The 19,887-nt window shown below is 49.4% G+C and overlaps 1 protein-coding gene across 1 annotated transcript; it reads left to right on the top strand.

Annotated features, from left to right (window-relative positions):
* Positions 1-440: 440 nt before the first annotated feature.
* CHRNA1 (cholinergic receptor nicotinic alpha 1 subunit) lies at positions 441-19,295 on the top strand. The gene is made up of 10 exons (XM_084892476.1): positions 441-1,119; positions 6,988-7,133; positions 7,236-7,280; positions 8,692-8,801; positions 11,027-11,222; positions 11,916-12,153; positions 15,221-15,444; positions 16,579-16,818; positions 17,144-17,624; positions 17,857-19,295. Exons 1-9 carry the CDS (start codon positions 1,077-1,079, stop codon positions 17,273-17,275), a joined length of 1,374 nt encoding a protein of 457 aa, XP_084748602.1. The 5' UTR covers positions 441-1,076; the 3' UTR covers positions 17,276-17,624; positions 17,857-19,295.
* The last annotated feature ends 592 nt before the right edge of the window (positions 19,296-19,887 follow it).

Genomic DNA, 19,887 nt, shown 5'->3' with positions numbered 1-19,887 from the left:
TTGGAAAGCTGAACCACAATGCGCTTTGGTCCCAAATGGGAGTGGGCAGAGGCCTGGGTGGGAGGGAGTGGGAAGCTGGGACAAGAGCTTAAGCAGCAGGAGCTTTGCCTTACTTCCTGCCCCTTGAGCACCCGCGTGGGGCAGGCAGTTTGCTCCTGCCAGTGCCCGTGGTGGGCGGTGGGCAGGTGCTGCCTGCTGCAGAGGGGCTGGGACAGCCACCCCGGGAGCCAGCGAAGCCAATTCTGTGGAGGAAGCCTTCTTTGTAAAGAACCAAATCCAATCAAGCCTTGGCTCTCTAGCTGCAGATCAGTACCAACCGTGCTCTTCCCAAATCCGTGTTTTCACAGAGCCCCGGGCACTCAGCCTAGAGAGCCGGAGCCAATGGGCCTCCCGTGTGCCGGAAAGGACGTTGATGACTTAGAGGACCGAGTCTGACACACAGCTGACTGTCTGCTCAGACCAGTGACCTGAACAAACCCTTCTGTAGGGCTGAGGCTCTGGTTTTCACAAAAGGGAGAGGGCTGCTCACCATTCAGAATACGTCTTTCCCTACTGCAAGTTGTTTTTTTGTGTTTTTTTTAAATATATTTTTATTGATTTTTTTTTTACTGAGAGGAAGGGCGAGAGATAGAGAGTTAGAAACATCGAAGAGAGAGAGTCATCGATCAGCTGCCTCCTGCACACCTCCTACTGGGGACGTGCTCGCAACCAAGGTACATGCCCTTGGCCGGAATCGAACCCGGGACCCTTCAGTCCACAGGCCGACGCTCCATCCACTGAGCCAAACCGGTTTCAGCCAAGTTGTTGTTGTTTTAATTAAGATCCGACTCGTGGTGCATTTCAAACAGTGCATGTAGTTCACCTTGCCCAGGGTACAGCAACTGTGGAAAGTGAGGCTCTGTCACAGTGTGAGGCCCTCGGCCACGCCCTGGGCGCCAGGCCCTGCCAGCCCAGCTGTCCCAGCCCGAACAGGTGGTGTAAGACAATAGCCCCGCGGCTGAGAGCCGGCCAGACCCTCCGGCCGCCAAGGGTCCAGCCAGCCAGACGCCTCCACCAGCCCAGCCAGCGCCACACTCATGGAGCCCCGGCCGCTCCTCCTGCTCCTCAGCCTCTGCTCAGGTAAGGGCGGGTTTTGGGGGGCTCTTCTCTGAGGCTGATGCACTAGGACCCCTCCCCCAAAAAAACCAGAGCCTTGCTTCTTTGGTGGGAACACAGAACGGCAGGCTTCTGCGGCCCCAGACGGCTGCCCGTTTCTCACCAACGTCCACTTGGCTGGGTTTGGGGATAAAGATTGTTAGTTTGTGTTAATCCAGTTAAACTGGGAGAGGCTGGGTCAAAGGCTACAAAGCAGACAGGCCTCTCTCCCCCAATGGGTGCCCGGCCCCCACTCGCCCCTATGAGCAGTCACCACCCCTTCTCCCTGCCCAGAGCTGCTCTCGCACTTGAACAACCACAGGGACTCAGGGTGACGACTCGCACCCGCAGACAATAGGCTCACAAACCCTCAGATGGCTCCCGGAGAATTCTGAATGCAAAGAGGCTTGATTGACAGCTCCAGGTGCCGGAAAGAGAGAACCCTATTCATGATTGTAATCCATTGCTCCCCATGAGCTGAAATACTGTGTAACTTTTTATAAACTTCTGAAGTTAAAAAAGAAGAAGAAGAAAAAAGAAAGGAAGCTCATACAAATGCTTTCTTGCCTACTTTATTTTGGAAGCACATTGCTCTCGGAGGGTGCGGGTTTGAAATGAAACGGTGAAACCTCACACAGCCCTTGACCTTCATTCAGCCCTGGAATGTGCCACGGCACAGCAGCTGAGGCGCTATCCTGATCCCAGACTTCCGGCAGAGGAAGCTAGAGGTTTGCTGATGGCTTCACATAAAAGCTTCCTGGTGACATCATCCCCACCGAGAGGCAGGCAGCGGACACGCTGTGATTTCTCTTTTCCCGTGTCGCTCTGACAGCCCAGGCCTCTGGGCAAGAGCGGTGAAGAGCGCTATTTTGAACGTTTTTCAATAGCAGAGTTGAGGGAAATAGCCTAAACTCTAATAAATTCAGATACATTATATCCTGTGGGATTTGGACTTGATCCAACCAGAGCTGGCGGGTGCTGGAGGTGGTGTGTGTCTGTGTGTTTCTGTGTGTGTGTATGGGTGGGTGGGGGGGTGTTAGTGTGTGTGTGCACGCGGGCAAACACTACACACAGTGAAAATTCTTAAGTTACATGCTTATGTATAAAAATCCTTTAGGAGATCTCTTAACCTCCAAAGATGCATGTTTAGCTACTTGAAAAGGCATGTGATATGTATGTAGATCAATCCTAGAATTTGCTGGTGTCGATTCACATGAGCGAATGCACAGCTGGACGAGGCATTCCACCATCTTTGATTTTTTTTATTAGGGAAACAGGCTGAAAGGCATGAACTGACCTGCCCACAGTCACTCAACTTATAAATCTCGGAATGTGATCATTTATAGACGGCATGGGTTATGTGCACAGTCAGAAAACAGCCTGGAATGTCTAAGGTGGCACACTATCTGGGCACCAGGCTGGGATAAGCGTTACTTACCCAAGGTGACTAGTAACAGTATGAATTCCCTTGTCTGACCCAGGGGGCATCAGGACACAGATTGGGCCAGTGTGATACAAAAATCACACTGAGGTTGTGTTGGGCTTCCCTGTTTAGAATCAGTCCTTTGTGGGCAAAATTCTCATCAGATCAGGGATACATTTTCCTGAGTTAGCTTAATACATAATTACCTCTGTTCTATTTAAATAGCCTTAAAAAAAAAAAAAAGATTTTCTTTCAAAAAATGTTTTTATTTATTTCAGAGAGAGAAAGGGATATGGAGAGAGGGATAGAAACATCAATGATAAGAGAAATTTATTGATCTGGTGCCTCTTGCACGCCCCACACTAGAGATCCAGCCTGCAACCTAGGCATGTGCCCTGACTGGGAATCAAACCTTGACCTCCTGACTCATGGGTTAATGCCCCAACACTGAGCCACACCGGCCCAGCTCTATAGCACTTTGTTATTACAACTTTTCCTCTCTTCCATCTCAAGAATCCCACCTACTTTACTGCCACCTCTCATAGCATGTTACTTTCCAGTTTGTTCAGTTATTCATGTAAGTGACAAATGGCAATCTCCATGAGGGCAGGAAGACAGGATTTATGTCTGATTCACTTCTGATGATCTCAAAGCTCCTAACACAATGTTTTGCACACAGTAAACGCACAACAAATATTTGATAAATAAATTAAGATTACCACTGTCTGAATCAGGATGCTTTTGCTTAGAAGGGACATTATTTACTTGTTTTTCTGTAGGGTTACTGATTTACACCCTACTTTTTAAGGACAGCATTTACTGTGGCCCATGGGCTTCATGAGGGGTTGGTCCCATTCTCCAGACCACGTTGGAGTCAGGAACAGAATCAGAGATTCTGACCTGAGGTTTCCTATCACTCTACCCGTTTTGAGGAGGAGAGAGGGACAGAATGCTCATGGGCCTAATCTAAGAAACGGGGACTCGGAAATTCCTGAGAAATTCACTAAGGAAGGAGCCAGGGCCTGTGATTGTCCGGGTGGGGGAGCAGGAAATGGGCGTCACCGGCCTGCTGAGTGTCCTGTCTCCAGTCCTGCCCTCTCCCTGGTGGGCCATCGGGTGGGCCTGCATAGTTTTCCTGCTACATAATGCCAACCATCTGCTCTATCTGTTGCTTTTAGTATGTTCTTCCTGCCAAACCGGAACAAACCACCACTTGAAACCAAGCAGCCCAGGGCAGTGCCAAAGCAATAGCGTCACATTCAGAGGCCAAGGCACTCAGTGGCCCATGCTGGTCACATCCCCCTGTGTGCTGAGTGGGGCCCGGGATAGACAGGCAAGAAGGACAGGGGATCAACTGTGTCCCAGGGATTTAACTGGGTGACTGCAAACACTGAGTCTCTGGACAGTGTGCTCTTAGAGAGTCCTCGAATGTGAAGGTTTGGGGGAGATGCCATGTGAAAGCTCTGCACAGACCCTTAGGAGTGTGCAAAACTGGGGAACGAGGCAGGCTGGGCCCGGGGTTCCCCACGGCGACTCCAGGGAGGCCATAACGAAGAGTTCCAGCTGCACGGAGTGGAAATGACACATGACCTTTAGGGAGGAGGGAAAGAGCGTGCTCCTGGTGTCACACTGCCCCATTCACAGTCCCGCCTCTAACCAGCTGGGAACCATGAACACTGGCCAACTGCCTGCGCCTCAGTTTCCTCATTTGTAAAACAGGGCGAAGACGTACTCGTAGGCCTGCTATTAGGACTTAAAAAGTCAATACAAGACAGGGCCTTTTTTTTAAAAAAAATATATATTTTATTGATTTTTTACAGAGAGGAAGGGAGAGGGACAGAGAGCTAGAAACATCCATCAGCTGCCTCCTGCACACCCCCCACCAGGGATGTGCCCACAACCAAGGTACATGCCCTTGACCGGAATCGAACCTGGGATCTTTCAATCCGCAGGCCGACGCTCTATCCACTGAGCCAAACTGGTTCTGGCAAGACAGGGCCTTTAATAAAGCCCATGGACTAATAATTAAAGTACACCCTTGGGGGATAAAAATGTTTCAGCAACATTGGTCATTTCCAGGTGAACCCAAGTACTGGCTGAGAAAGAGCGGCTGAGAGCATGGGCTGAACACTTGCTCCACCACTTATGAAACCTGGCGGAGAACTTCACCTCCCTGTGCCTCAACTTCCCCATCTGTAAAGTGAGGACAAAAATAGCACCCACCACACCCCATCAGGAGGCTAGAGTTAGTATGTATAAAGTGTGTAGAAGAGTGGCAAATAGGTTGGGTATGTCAGTTATTTTTACTAATAAAAACAGAAAAAGTAATTACTTTTTATCTTATTTCGTTGACAAACTCTTCAAACGTAATATCCAGGGAGAAAAATAATAGCCTGCCTTAGTGGTAGTAGGCTAACACGACTGGGGGAAAGAGAGCATCTCTTTCATTCAACTTTTAAAGCTGCCTTGGCCCAGGGAGAGGGTATGGGGTTGCAGCAATAACCAGCGGAAAGGGGAGCTCTGGTTACATGAATCAAGGCCCGCGGATCGTGTGTCTGCTTCCTCTCCCAGCCCTGAGCAGGCCGTCCCCCACCCGCCCTCGGTGTGAGTTACAAAGATCCTTCCCAAGGCATTTACTGGCATCTGGAATTCTTTTTCTCATTGGGATAATACTGAGCAGTTTCCAAGACAGCCACAGCACACCCATAATGCTCAGAGTTAGTGCAGGAGCACAAGCAGAGTGACAGGCGCTAGTCCCAGCTCTGCCCCAGCCCGGTGACCTTGCACGGGTCGGCCAACCTCTGAGTCCCAGCCTGCCTGCCTGCCTGCCTGCCTGCCTCCCCGGAAGCTGGTGAGGACCACATAACATTGGCCACAAAAGGGCTCTGAGCCCCAAGAGTGTTGATGATACTGCCCTTCATCCTGAAAGAAGATGCAGTAAAGATTTCTTAGAGTCACTCGTGCTCCAAATCGGAGCTCCAAACCCAGGTTGGCAAAGCAGTTTTCACTTTGTCTTAACAGCGCAATTGGGAGATGTCCCCACCAGCAGTATTTTTCTTAATAATGGTAAAATACACATGGTATAAAATTTACCATAGTTAAATACACTTTACATAAAATTACCACTTTAAAGGGAACTATTTAGTGGCATTACCTACATTTAAAATGTTATGCAACCATCACCACCGTCTAGTTTCAGAACTTTTTTACCCCAAAAGGAAACTCTGTCCCCCCAGACCCTGGTAACTACTAATTTCTATCCTGGACATCTATAATAATAAAAGCGTAATATGAAAATCAACCAAATGGCCAAACAGTGGGACAACCATCAGGACAACCTTCTGGTCAAAGTGAGGGCTGCGAGGGCCAAGGCAGCTGGGCTATGAGGCCCTTGCACAAATTTTGTGCACCAGGCCTCTAGTCTATAATAATAAAAGTGTAATATGCAAATCAACTGAACAGCCGAACAGTGGAACAACCATCTGGACCACCTTCTGGATAAAGCAGGGGCTAGGAGGGCCAAGCCCCTTGCACAAATTTCATGCACCAGGCCTCTAGTTTCATGTAAATGGGACCATGCAATATGTGCTCTTTTGTGTCTGATTTATTTCATGTAGCATAATGTTTTCAAGGTTAATCCATGCTTTAGCATGTATCAATACTTCATTTCTTTTTCTGGCTGAATAATGGTCCACTTGCCCGGTTAAACCACAATCTGTTCACCCACTGACCGAGTGATGGGCAGTTGAGTTGTTCCTATCTTTTAACGATTGTATATAATGCTGCTATGAACATTCAGGTACAAGATTTTGTATAAACAATTCTTTTGAGTTATACCCAGAAGTAAAATTGGGATGCCATATGCTAACCCCGTATGCCTTGTGTGAGGAACCACCAAAATGTCTTCCACGGTGAATGCATCATTTTATTCTCTCATCAGCAACATCTCAAGGTTCCTGTTTCTTCACTGTGTGACCAGCATGTGTCATTTCCAACTTTGCTGGTTATGGCCATCCTAGTGGGTGTGGCCCAGCGTTAACGGCTGGCTGTCCCTGGCATCCGAGGCCAGCCAGTTTGAGATTGTATTACACCAACACCAGACTCTGAAATACTGAGGCTGGCTTTTGTGGGGACCCTTCTTCCTGCGTGTATATGTTCCTAGCAAAGATGATGCAGCCAGGAGCTGGATTAAGGAATGCCATCCTGTCCAAAGGGCCAGTGCCATGCTAATCTGGCACACCCCACGGAGAAGGGCCTGCACCAGCAGCTGTGCCTGGACAGGACGGTAGGCAACACTAGCTGCATGTGGGAGCCCTTCGGCCAGGGGTCCTGCGTGCCTTCCTTTGCGGGTCACGCCTCTGGCACTCGTGTTAGCGTCCGTGGGGGTGGGGAGCAGAATCTGACAGCGTGCATGCCATTTGCTTCCTCAGCTGGCCTGGTCCTGGGCTCTGAGCACGAGACCCGTCTGGTGAAAAAGCTGTTCGAAAACTATAACAGAGCGGTGCGGCCAGTGGAGGACCACCGCCAGGCCGTGGAGGTCACCGTGGGCCTGCAGCTGATCCAGCTCATCAACGTGGTGAGTCAGAGGCCCGGGCTCCCACGGCAACCGCCCTCTCCCCGAGCATCCTGCCCTCAGCTCCCGCCCCGCCCCCTAAACCTGGGTCTTGTCTCTTTTCAGGATGAAGTAAATCAGATCGTGACAACCAATGTTCGACTCAAACAGGTAATTCAGCTAGATGACTGCATTTATTAAACCTGAAATGTAACCGGGGCCCAGAGTAAATCAATTTGGGCAAAAGGGGTACATGCCAAAGCATAAGGTAAATATTTTGGGGTGGTGGGACTATCACATGTGTTGGTGTGAGCTTGTTTTTAACATTGTGCCTTTTCTGGGTGTATTAGTTTGCTAGGGCTGCTATAACAAAACCACAAACTGGGTGGTTCAAACAACATATTGCCTCACAGTTCTTGAAGTCAAGGTGTCGATAGGATGGGTTTCTTCTGCGGGCGGTGAGGGAGAGTCTGCTCCAGCCCTCCCTCCTTTGCTTACAGTTGGCCATTTTCATGTTCACGTGGCATTCTTCCTGAATCTGTATCCATCTTCAAACGCGCCCTTTTTTTTTTTTTTTTTTTTTTTTATTGGCCACCTTTGCCTCTTTAGGCAGATCTGTGTGTGTGTCTGTCTGTGTGTGTGTGTGGGGGGGGGTGTTAAATAAATATATTTTTATTTATTTCAGAGAATTAGGGAAAGGGAGAGAAACATCAATGATGACAGGGAATCATAATTGGCTGCCTCCTGCATGCCCCCTGCTGGGGTTTGAGCCCACAACCCAGGCAACTGCCCTTGACAGGAATCGAACCTGGCACCCTTCAGTCTGCAGGCCGATGCTCTATCCACTGAGCCAAACCGGCGAGGGCCAAACATGCCCTTCTTAAAAGAACAGCACTCGTATCGGGTGGGGCCCACCTTAGTGACCTCATTTTCACTTAATTACCCCTGGAAAGACCCTCTCTCCTAATAAGGTCACATTCTGAGGGACCAGAGATTAGGACTTCAACACTGCATTTTGGGAGATGTAGTTCCATCCATAACATTCTGTTATCCAAAGTTGCTTCGTTGGACACATATTGGTTTCAAACTATAGGAAGAGTTATACTTGTAAAAAAATGATGCTGCCTTCTTAAGGAAAATGTTCACAATTGGGTCATTCTCCGTTCGTGGGGTGGGCATTTGTGGCATGATAGATCTGCCATCACCCAGTGGTGAGACTTGGAGGTACCTCTGCTTTCCCATCTGTAAAATGGGGTCCATGACCACTCTTACGTCCCAGGACTATTGTGAGGACGAAACCATCGATATCGGTAACATGCTTATAACGGTGCCCACATGCAGCCAATCAGTGCCAGTGGTAGCTGGTGTGGTTAGCTGAAAGGAAGGCTGAATTCTGGATCAAACGCTTTTTACCATAGCACAGTTTCTGTCGCTATCTGAATTATCATGCCCGTCAGAGCTCTAGATAACCCTAGATTGTGTTTTAAACAGTTTTTAGTGTGGGACGAGGTGGCCGAGTGGTTAAGGCGATGGACTGCTTAAAGGTTTAGCTTTCTAACCAGTTAAAAGTCTTCATTTCTAGCAATGGGTGGATTCCAACCTGAAATGGAACCCTGACGAGTATGGCGGGGTGAAGAAGATTCACATTCCCTCCGAGAAGATCTGGCGCCCAGACTTGGTTCTCTACAACAAGTGAGCGAGACAGACGGGCAGGCGGGGAGGGGCACTGCTGGGGAGGGGAGCTGAGAGAAGGCCACCTCTTGGTGTGCTTCAGGAACCCAGAAGCCAAGCTGACATGCCAGGGGCCATATGGCGTCTCATGGTATGAAGAGAAACAATTATCCGAGTCGAATTGAATCAGGGCTATGGGTGAGGGACGTTTAATCCCTGCACGCTCCTGCAGGGTGCATGGCAACCATCCAAGGAACCCAAACCTTCTCTAATTAAGCTCCTTGGAATTAAACATCCTTCCTGCCAATAGGTCTGCACCTTCTGAGGCTGTTGTTGTTTGTCATACCCTTGTGGCATCCCAAGATGCCATGCCGCTGATGGCCCAGGGTGCCCATGTGGCCCACCCACAGGCTCTGTGACAGACTGCATGCCATGAAATTAAATGTGACTCAAGGCGCTCTGCTTTCATGACATGCTCATCATCACACTGTCACTGGCCAGGGAATGAGCATTTCAAATGCATCTGTCCCAGGCAGAGCACACAGCACTGGCCTGGAGGACTTGCACGTTAGGGGTGAGAGGCTGTGTGTGCTGCAGACTTACCAGGGAAGGTGGCCACGGTGAGTGAATGGAAATGAGACGCTGTATGGCTGGCCACCCCTACTTTGATAAAAATACTCCCTGCATATTTTCCAGTTATAACTGGGATTCGAGCTTGATCCAGATTACACAACCATTTGTGTGAACTTTTCAGACAAGCATGCTCATTGTCTCGTGTTGGTGAAGTTTCTCTTCCAGTAAGAATGTGAGCGAGGGGACGAACTCCTACGGTCCCGTTAACAAGCTTGTGCAGGGACACCTGTTGGGGGGAGAACCCCGTCGACCGGCTTAGAGGGAGAGACTTAGGAGATCCTGAGGCCTCTGCTCCTTTGAAAGGCCCAATAGCACAGTTTTCTGGAGAGAGCCCGCCTCCATCCTGAGGAAAAGTCAGTGGGAAGAAAAACCTCCTGGTTTATGTCCCTGGAAGTTCACCAAGGCAGACCCACCACCTGTTTACCTCTGAGCCCTGCCCTTGGCCAAGGCGTGGACACAGGTCATTTGCAGGACTAGCAGACTGCTCATGGAACAAGGCCTGCAGAAGTGGCCTTTTGTTATTTTTAATTTCTACCATGTTGGATGTTTTTGAACAAGAAATTAGTGCCAACATCTGAAAATTTGGAAATACCACATCAAAACCCAAGCTTTTAGCCTCTCTAGAAAACCCCAACATTCAAGAATATGGAAACCTTGGGTTTAAAAATGTAGATTTTTAGCTTCTGAAAAAAAATCTAAATATCTGGCCACAGTGGGCCTTTGCTCCCATGGGGGCAGCACAGGCAGAGCTGAGTGGCTATCCCTTCACACAGCTTCACCTCTCCCTCCTTCCTCGCCTGCCTGGCCCTGGAGGCATCTGAGTGTGTGACCCCACTCCACTGAGTCCTAAATAGTTCTCAGAAAGGAATTGGACACCTTCCTTAACCTGCTTGTCACAGTAACGAGCCACTGGATGTGTTCTTATTTAAAACTGGAGGCCTGGTGCATGAATTTATGCATGGATGGTGTCCCTCAGCCTCGCTGCGATTGGGGCTGATGGGGGACCAGCCGGCTAGGGGGAGGGACTGTAGGAGGTTAGTCAGCCAGGGGGAGGGACCACAGAAGGTTGGCCAGCTGTCCCCTACCCCCAATTGGGACCGATGGAGGGGGGCAGCCAGCCATGGGAGGTTGGCTGTGGGAGTGCACTGACCACCAGGGGGCAGCTCCTGCGTTCAGTTCTGCCCCATGTGGTCAGTGCGCATCATAGCAACTGGTCGACTCATGGTTCAGTCATTCAGTCCTTTGGTTGCTTAGGCTTTTATATACATAGATTCCTAGGTTTTCCCCAGTTCACTTTTGAAGTATAGAGGGAGGGGATAGATGGAGGTGATTACCAATACTAGAAAGCACTGAGAAGAAAGAGATCTGGGATGCGGAGGGTCAGTGTTACCTGGTGTTTCTTTAAAACTAGATTCCCAGATTCTTCCCCAGGTAATCTGATTCATGCTTAGATGGTGCCCAGGAATCTGTCTTTTAATCTGCACCCCAGAGATACTTATTACCAGCCAAATTTGGGAAACACTGACACAGATAAGAAGCGACACTGCCTGAAAGACAGCTTCTACAATTACCGCCCGAATAATTACCTGGTCTCCTATTCTGTCCCACTGTAGTGCCGATGGTGACTTTGCCATCGTCAAGTTCACCAAAGTGCTCCTGGACTACACTGGCCACATCACGTGGACACCTCCAGCCATCTTCAAAAGCTACTGTGAGATCATCGTCACCCACTTTCCCTTTGATGAGCAGAACTGCAGCATGAAGCTGGGCACCTGGACCTACGATGGCTCCGTGGTGGCCATCAACCCGGTAGGTGGTGGCCTTGTGTGCTGAGGTTGGGCTCAGGCGAAGCACGGTTCAGGTCTTCAGCTCTGCCCCTTCGTGCTCAGAGGCTCTCTGCACCATTGAGAGCCCCGGGGACCATCTAGTCAGATGGCTCTCAATGGATTGGTGAAGTTCTGGATGTGCTGCCCATGAGAATCACCTGGACGCTAAAATGAAGTCCCAAGAATATGTACCTAATCCATCTGGGGTGGGGCTAGGGCACCAATATGTTTTCAAGCTTCTAGGTCAGTGGTCGGCAAACTGTGGCTCGCGAGCTACATGCGGCTCTTTAGCCCCTTGAGTGTGGCTCTTCCACAAAATACCACGTACCCTAATTAAGTGAATAACAATGGACCTACCTATATAGTTTAAAAAAATGTGGCTCTCCAAAGAAATTTCAATTATTGTGCTGTTGATATTTGGCTTTGTTGACTAATGAGTTTACTGACCACTGTCCTAGGTGACTTGAATGTATAATCAGCTTGGAGAATTCCGGTAGTTCCAACACCCTCATTTGGTAGGAAAGGAACCTGAGACTTAAAAGTGGAAGTGCCTCAGGGTTCCACCTGGGCATGGGCTAGTGCTGGTTTCTGCGGCCTTGTCACAGGTCATCGCGAAACCCTGGCCCTCCTTGGGGCGACACGGCTGGGTTTTCAGAGTTTTATTTCATCTTCTCAGGAGAGCGACAAGCCAGACCTGAGCAACTTCATGGAGAGTGGGGAGTGGGTGATCAAGGAGGCCCGGGGCTGGAAGCACTGGGTGTTCTACGCCTGCTGCGCCTCCACCCCCTACCTGGACATCACCTACCACTTCGTCATGCAGCGCCTGCCCCTCTACTTCATCGTCAACGTCATCATCCCCTGCCTGCTCTTCTCCTTCCTGACCGGCCTGGTGTTCTACCTGCCCACGGACTCAGGTGGGTGCCGTTGCCATGGCGGTGGCTGCTGATGCGAACAGATCTTGTGCTGCTATTTTGGGAAAAGCCAGAAATAATTATAGGCTAATAAAAAAAATATATGGCAGGCAGAGCCAAATCATCATCCCTCGGAGGGCACGCTTACTGAGTGGCCATGTGCCATGGTGAGAGCACTGTGGGTGGGGCTCACAGCGGAAGCAGACTACGGAGAGCTGAACGAGACCCTGGAGGTGCACATGCATAGCTCAGTCTACTTAGAGGAAATAATCACCAATCCCTACCTGTTGAACACCTACTGTGTGCTGGGTAAGGCGTGGATCACAGACATGCCTCATGCCAGTTCCCCTGGGCAGGCACTTGCTCTTTACTAACCAATCAGGTCTTCCCTCTTGTTCTCACTGCTGGCCACTTGAAAATAGCTTTTGCCTATATTTTTCACACGTCAGCCCACACAGCTCACCTCCCACTGAGTCCGCACATCTCACCAAACAACAGCAATGGACAGGAAACAGGAATAGGGTCTCTATACATCTGCCAGCAGGTGCCTAATCATAAACAATCCATGACTGATAAGTGTGTGTGTGAGGGGGTGGGGCAGAGGTGGTACAGACTCAAACTTATGACTTATGACAAGTCAAATTTCATCAAAATGACAAGGGGGGAAAACTCACAAAAGTCTAAATCCAATTTTCTAACAAGGAAAAAAAAAGACTGCATTCACTCATTCAACATACAGTACTTGTTGAACATCGGTTAGGCAGCAGGAACACAGTGGAAAATAAGGCAGAATTCGCCCCTGCAGAATCTATGTTCTAGTGATTATACTTAGTTTTAAACAAATGATCACAAACAAATATTTTTTCAACTTTCCAATCAAATGAAGCTTCTTAAAGTGAAGGGAGGAAGCAATAGTCAGGCAATATGGAAACTACTCACAGTTTCTATACATGATTTTTGCTTGGAAAGTATTTTTTTTTTTAACAGTGAGATGCTTGATGAATGTGAACCATTATTATTGTCATCATCACTATTATTCATCAAGAAATGGGATGCAAATGGATCAGTATTTCATATTTATAATTCTGCCTTCTTTTTCACTTTTAAAGGCTTTCCTCCTCACCAGGTAGAATTCCACTCGGTAGACTGATGACTTCTTGTTTGCACCTGCTCTGTATCCTGCATACACTCCTACATCTAGAAGCATCCTGTGTGCGGGGGTGCGGGGAGAGGCGGGCCGGGGGAGCTCCATACTGGAAAGCAGGATAACATGAGGGTTCCCAGGACACAAACAGCAAACCAGCCTGAGGAAGCCCCTCCCAGTGGCTCTCCACTGCACCTGAGGTGGTGGTCCCCACAAAGCATCCCACTGCCCTTCAGCCCTGCCCTTCTTGTTCGCTGTACTTGCCTAACCAAGACTGCAGCAGGGATTGGTGGGCTTGGAGAAAGGAGGTGGGGCAGGGCACTCCCTGGTCCCTTCGTATGAAAAAACAAAACAACAAAACAATCATCCTCTTTAGAGGAAAGTCAATGGGGTGAATTCATTGCTTTCGTTTTCTCAGTTTGGGTCTTACCCTTGCTCTCATAATGAGAAAATTGTACATGAACCTCTGGCCGCCCACCCACCGGCAGGCTAATGAGCAGGCCAGGCTGCGGCTCCGTGCGGTGAGGTTGAGGATGTTCTGATACGGAGGGGAAAGCTGCCACCCGGGTCTAGCATGGACCTCGGTTCCCTGGCCTCCACCGCGAAGTGGAATCCTGGGGCAGGAGACACAGCCGCTGTTTCCTGCCTGGTGGCCTCTAATGAAAACACCTGCCACGTGCCAGTGTCTGCAGAATTGACACTGGAGATGCCACAGGAGATTCTGCCCAAAACGTGCCCCCAGAATGATGCTTTGAGAAATGCCTGTCACATTCCTCTCACCCGAGGGTTTCAGTGGTGTCTTGGTCTGAGAAAGCTGCCATAGCAAAGGACACAGCCTGGGGAGCTCCAGAAGCAGGTATTTGCGGTCTCACAGCTCTGGAAGCTGGAAGTCTGAGATCAAGGTATCAGCAGGGGTGGTTTCCTCCAGAGCCTCTCTCTTGGCTCACAGATGCCAGTCTCCTCCTTGTGTCCTCACCTGGTCTTTCCTCTGTGTATATCTGTGTTCTTCTTAGGCGGACACCAGTCGTGTTGGATGAGGACCCACCCTGAGACCTCATCTCTCTATATAAAAGGCGTATATGCTAAGTTGCCAACCATCTGACTGGTCGCTATGACATGCACTGACCACCAGGGGGCAGACGCTCAATGCAGGAGCTTCCAAGCTGCAGTGACTTGGCAGCTGCAGTGCTCGGGTGAAACACCCTGAAACCCAGAGAGGAGGGAGCCTGATTCCACGAGGGGCTTGGATTCCACCTTTGGCCGTGGGTTATGTTGTTGCTGGGGCACTGTTGGTCCCAAATCTGGTTTACTGCACACTTGCATTTACATTCCACACCCTGGAGGACGGCAACCTTGCAGAGTGCCTCTCGCACTCTGGGACCCTCAGGGGATTTGGAGAGCTGGTTTTGGCCCAATATCCATGGGCCAGGCCAAGGGATCCTACCTGCCAGAAGGACCCTGCTCACTCTGCAGGTGCCCTTTGAACCAGCGCCACCTCAGGTGTGGCCAGCCGGGGAGGACTGTGGGAAGTTGGGTCCAAGGCACGTCCAGCCTGTCTTGCCCAGTCCCACGCCACCAACCACCTTCTAATTAATTTCCTTTCAATGTGCACGCATCTGTGCACCGGGGCACTAGTTTTATTTTATTTTATTTTTAAAAATATATTTTATTGATTTTTTACAGAGAGGAAGAGAGAGGGATAGAGAGTTAAAAACATCGATGAGAGAGAATCATTGATCAGCTGCCTCTTGCACACCCCCCACTGGGGATGCGGGGCACTAGTTTTAATTTAATTATTTCTTCATAGACCCCATCTGCAAGCAGTCACTGAGTGGTGAAGCTTAGGGCTTCAACATACAAATTTGAGAGGAGCAGCAGTTCAGGCCCTAACAGAGGGCGGTTGTGCTTTGTCTCCATCGTGTCCAGGAGAGAAGATGACCCTGAGCATCTCTGTGCTGCTGTCCCTCACCGTGTTCCTGCTGGTCATCGTGGAGCTGATCCCCTCCACCTCCAGCGCAGTGCCCTTGATCGGGAAATACATGCTCTTCACCATGGTGTTCGTCATCGCATCCATCATCATCACCGTCATCGTCATCAACACGCACCACCGCTCCCCCAGCACCCACGTCATGCCCGACTGGGTGCGGAAGGTGAGCGAGTGAGGCCCCTGCAAGCCCCACACGGGCTTCCCTCCCCTCCTCCCCCGCCCTTGTCCCCATGGCCAGCGGAATTCTGCTCACCCTTGTGGGTACTCAGAGCTCCAAGTCCTTTCCGGGCTGTATGACATTTTTGGAAGGAATGTTCTTGGGCCTCTTCCTAGAAATAAATAGCCCACATGTTCCTCAGAGAGAGAAGAAAACCAGAATTACCAAAGCTCACCTCTAATTCAAGCTCTAAGAACCTTTGTAATTAGCGATGATAAATAAATCACTGTCCTTTTTATTCAAATGCTGGGGGATTCTTGAGGTTTCTGTTTGTATGGCTTGCAGTCTGTGAAGAGGTTGCTTATTTTTTGCTGGTAGAATCATCTGCAGAGACTAAGGGCTAGAGATGGAGGGGAGGCTTGATGAGAGATGGCCAAAGTGAGTTTTAATGGGGAACTTGGTCTCAAGCATTTACATTTTTGAAATGTAAAATGCATTCACATCTCAAATATCAGTTGCTGTTGTCGTTGTTGTTTTATATAAAACTTCACAGACACACAAATGGCCAGGATCTTTTGTGTAAAATTAAAACTATTGGTCATGAATTGACAGAAACTACTGCTCACAATGTATTTTTTGGAGAAGAAATGGCCCGTTTGCATTAAGACTGTTGAATGACTTCTGGCAATACCTGTCTTGCATTTTTTCAGAAACAAGAAATGAAAGAAAATAGTTTAGCTGTTTTGTGGGGCCAGAGCCTTATAAATTTTTATCTTAACAGACCCTTTCTTTAACCATATGATCTGGAAAGAAGCAGGTACCTGCAGGGGGCCCAGAAGCTAAGCATCATTGGTTTCTCGGGAGTTCAACAGCTGCATACAGGCGCCCTCCAGTGGTGAAATGCTCACATGACAGAATCGGCACTGTTAACCACTGTTAATTCCACAGGCCACAGGCTATGTATGCATGAAGGAATCTTTGAGAAAATCTAGCAGGGTCCTTTTGTTTTAAGGACAAAAAGGCGGGGGTCCAGAGAAGCCGAATGACTTGCCTAAAGTTACGTTACTAATTCAAAATCAGAGTTTGATGCTTGCCTTGCTGGCCACTATGCTCATAAATGGATTTCTTTTCCAACGGTAGGTTTTTATCGACACCATCCCAAATATCATGTTCTTCTCCACCATGAAGAGGCCATCCAGAGAAAAACAAGACAAGAAGATTTTCACCGAAGACATTGACATTTCGGACATTTCTGGGAAGCCGGGGCCTCCGCCCATGGCCTTCCACTCCCCGCTGATCAAGCACCCCGAGGTGAAAAGTGCCATCGAGGGCGTCAAGTACATCGCGGAGACCATGAAGTCAGACCAGGAGTCCAATAACGTAAGCTCCGCGGCTTGACACCCACACCTCTGGGTTTAAGAATCAATTGCTCGCGTGCAGGGGGATGGGTGTGGCTTGATGGGCAGGTTAGGGTTTCAAAGGCAGCTACTGACCTAAGGTGAGCCTAGCGACCGCCTCTAGGCCACCTTAGTGAGTCAGCCTTTTGAGTAATCTATTCAACATGTAAAGATCGTAATGCCAGCCTAAGAATGCTGAGGGCTTTGCAATCTGCAAATCAAAGGCTGTACTGGTAGGAGATGCATAGCCTGCATTGTGGGCCAAACGACCCCCTTCAGGAAATTCTAACCTTTTCCTTCCCTCCCAGGCGGCTGAGGAGTGGAAGTATGTGGCGATGGTGATGGACCACATTCTCCTTGGCGTCTTCATGCTTGTCTGTATAATCGGAACGCTGGCTGTGTTTGCAGGCCGGCTCATCGAGTTACATCAGCAAGGATGAGCGGAGAGCTGAGCTGAGCCCAGCTCCGCCCCAGCCCCGGGCAGAGCAGAGAAAGGCGGGCAAACAGCAAGACTTGTCTGCTTGGATATAAGCTCACTTATCAAGCGTTTGATTTTCTATATGTATGATTAACAACAATAATTTACATTTGTAAGGTTGTGGCCTCAAAGTGTTTTCACCTTGCTTCTCCCCTCAGTCCTGTCAGCCTGGAAAGTAAACCCCTTTCGGGAAATCAAACTGGATCACTACAGTAAGCTTCCACCCCCAATGACGTCTGAAAGAGTTTTGCCCAAAATAGCTGAGGTTTTCTGTTTGGTTTGTTTTTCTATTTTTATTGACTTAACTAGGGGTGTCGAACTCAATCAGAGAAGGGGCCAAAATCTAAAATCCAGCCTAAATCGCGGGCCGAATGGTTTACTGAACAGTCATAAACTGACAATGTCATAAACTGACAGCGGGACAATGTCATAAACTGACAGCGGAGTGCAGTGATGACAGCGCGGTGCGGGCCACATTGCAAGGCCTGGCGGGCTGGATTTGGCCCGCGGGCCTTGTGTTTGACACATGTGACTTAAGCAAAGAATATATCCTTGGCTTAAAAGCCAGTTTTGAAGGAAAAAAAAAAAAAAAAAGCCGGTTTTGTGCCTACTGGAAAGCCCCACCTACCAGTCCCAGAAAGGTAAAGACAGCACTGGACCCGAGAGAGAGGAGGCGGTAGAAAGGCTGCCAACATGCAAACCGCATCAAGCCCCGTGATAAGGTCCAGGTCTACAACCGGTGGGTGAGGACGGCATTTCCCCGTCTGAGGCAGCACCTGAGTTTGACACTCAGGGTTTGAGGGAAAACAGGGTCTGACCTGTAGTGAGTGGATGGGCCAGGCACGAGGGAACCACCTCACAGACAGGATTTATTTCATCCTCATGATTTGCATACAGATGAGGAAACTGAGCCTGAGGGAGGTTAAGTTCATTGCCTAAACTATCAAAGAGAAGAACTAGGATTCAAACCCAGACCAGCTCTGGGTTGAAGCAGCTCTGGGCTGGTCAGTTCATCTGCTCTTTGCCTTCCCGGCCACCCCTGGCTTGATCTTGGCCATTCTGTCACTCTGGTCAGTATCTTGAGTGCTTCAGTGTTGACATCCACCATCTTTCTGCCTTCCCAATGAAACTTCCTGCCTTTCTTCCTACCCCTGGTCCCATGGAGAATGTTCTTTAGCAATCTTCAGGCCACAGTGTGATTCACGCAGAACTAGAAAATGTGCAGGCTTGGCCTGGGGTCACCAGGACACATCTGCACACAGCAGTCCGGGGAAGAGCAGGGACCTGCGCTGCTGGTGTCCTGACTGAGCCCGGCTGGTCTGTCTACTTCTCCGTGGGGGCCCCTCTCACACACCATGGCAGGACTGGTGCCTTCATTTTTGAGTAAACTAAAGAGAAAACAGTTTGGTGGCTCCTCAAAAAAAAACTAAACACAGAATTATCACATGATCCAGCGATTCCACTCCCAAAAGAATTGAGAGCCGGGGCTCGAACAGATACTTGTATGCCAAGTGTTCATGGAGCGTTACTCACAACAGCCAAAAGGTGCAACAGCCTAAGTGTCCATCAGTGGATAAGCAAAAGGTAGTCCATACATGCAATGGAACAGTATCAGCCTTCAAGAGCAATACAGTTCTGACACATGTTATAATATGAATCAACCATGAAAACATACTAAACGAAATGCGCCAGGCACAAAAGGACAAATATTGTACAATTCTACATACAGGAGGTACCTCGGGTAGGCAAATTCATTGAGATAGAAAGCAGGAGAGTGGTTCCCAGGGCTAGAGGAGGGGCGATGACTGCTTAGTGGACAGAGTTTCGGTTTGGGATGATGAAAAAGTTCTGGAAATGGACAGTGGTGAGGGTCGCACAACCTCACAAAGGCACTTAATGCCACTGCGTTGTATACTGAAAGACGCCTAACGTGAGACATGTTGTGCTATGAATATTTTACCACAATAAAAAGTGTTGTTGTTGTTGTTTAAATCATAAACTGCTCCTTTGCTCATCCTTAACATTGGACCCTGGGTGAGGATTGGCTGAAAATGGGGCACTGCTAGAGAAAATAGTTTCCCCTTGGAGGAGTGCTTCTCTCTCTCTCTCTCTCTCTCTCTCTCTCTCTCTCTCTCTCTCTCTCTCTCTCTCTTCTCTCTCCCTCCCTCCCTCCCTCCCTCCCTCCCTCCTTCCTTCCGTCCTTTCCTTCTTCCCTCCCTCTCTCCCCAAACATCCCTTAGGGGCCTAGCTTCCTCCTAGAACCCAGCCCTGACACATTTCCCTCAGAAAGCCAGGGGGAAGACTAGAACAGGGAAACTGTCGTGTCTCCCCCACCCACCCCCAAGTTTAAACCACTTTTGGGCAAGTGGCCCACCCGCTGGCGCCGCCCAGGGGCCCACAATGAGGGGAGAGCAGGGAGCAGAGATGGGGCGGGGTCTCCCTGTCTCTTCCCAGCCCCTGGGGCAGCTCTTCCCCAAATCCTTCCCCCTCTCCAGCGCCCGGGGAGGCCCTGCTAAGGCGCCGTTAGGAGTTTAATTTTTAGCCAGAAAAATCGACTTCTTGAACAATCTTTAT

The sequence above is a fragment of the Pipistrellus hanaki genome, assembly GCF_964339955.1.
Source record: "Pipistrellus hanaki genome assembly, chromosome: 8".
Classification (NCBI taxonomy): Eukaryota; Metazoa; Chordata; class Mammalia; order Chiroptera; family Vespertilionidae; genus Pipistrellus; species Pipistrellus hanaki.
The sequence above is the reverse complement of the archived record's forward strand: the minus strand, read 5'-3'. Positions and strand labels throughout refer to the sequence as shown.

What these genes read in the sequence shown, in the direction of transcription:
- CHRNA1 (XM_084892476.1), top strand. Translation starts at nt 1,077, where the DNA reads ATGGAGCCCCGGCCGCTCCTCCTGCTCCTCAGCCTCTGCTCAG. An exon ending in TGATCCAGCTCATCAACGTG is followed by an intron (nt 7,134 to 7,235) that starts GTGAGTCAGAGG and finishes GTCTCTTTTCAG; the next exon opens with GATGAAGTAAATCAGATCGT. An exon ending in CCAATGTTCGACTCAAACAG is followed by an intron (nt 7,281 to 8,691) that starts GTAATTCAGCTA and finishes CTTCATTTCTAG; the next exon opens with CAATGGGTGGATTCCAACCT.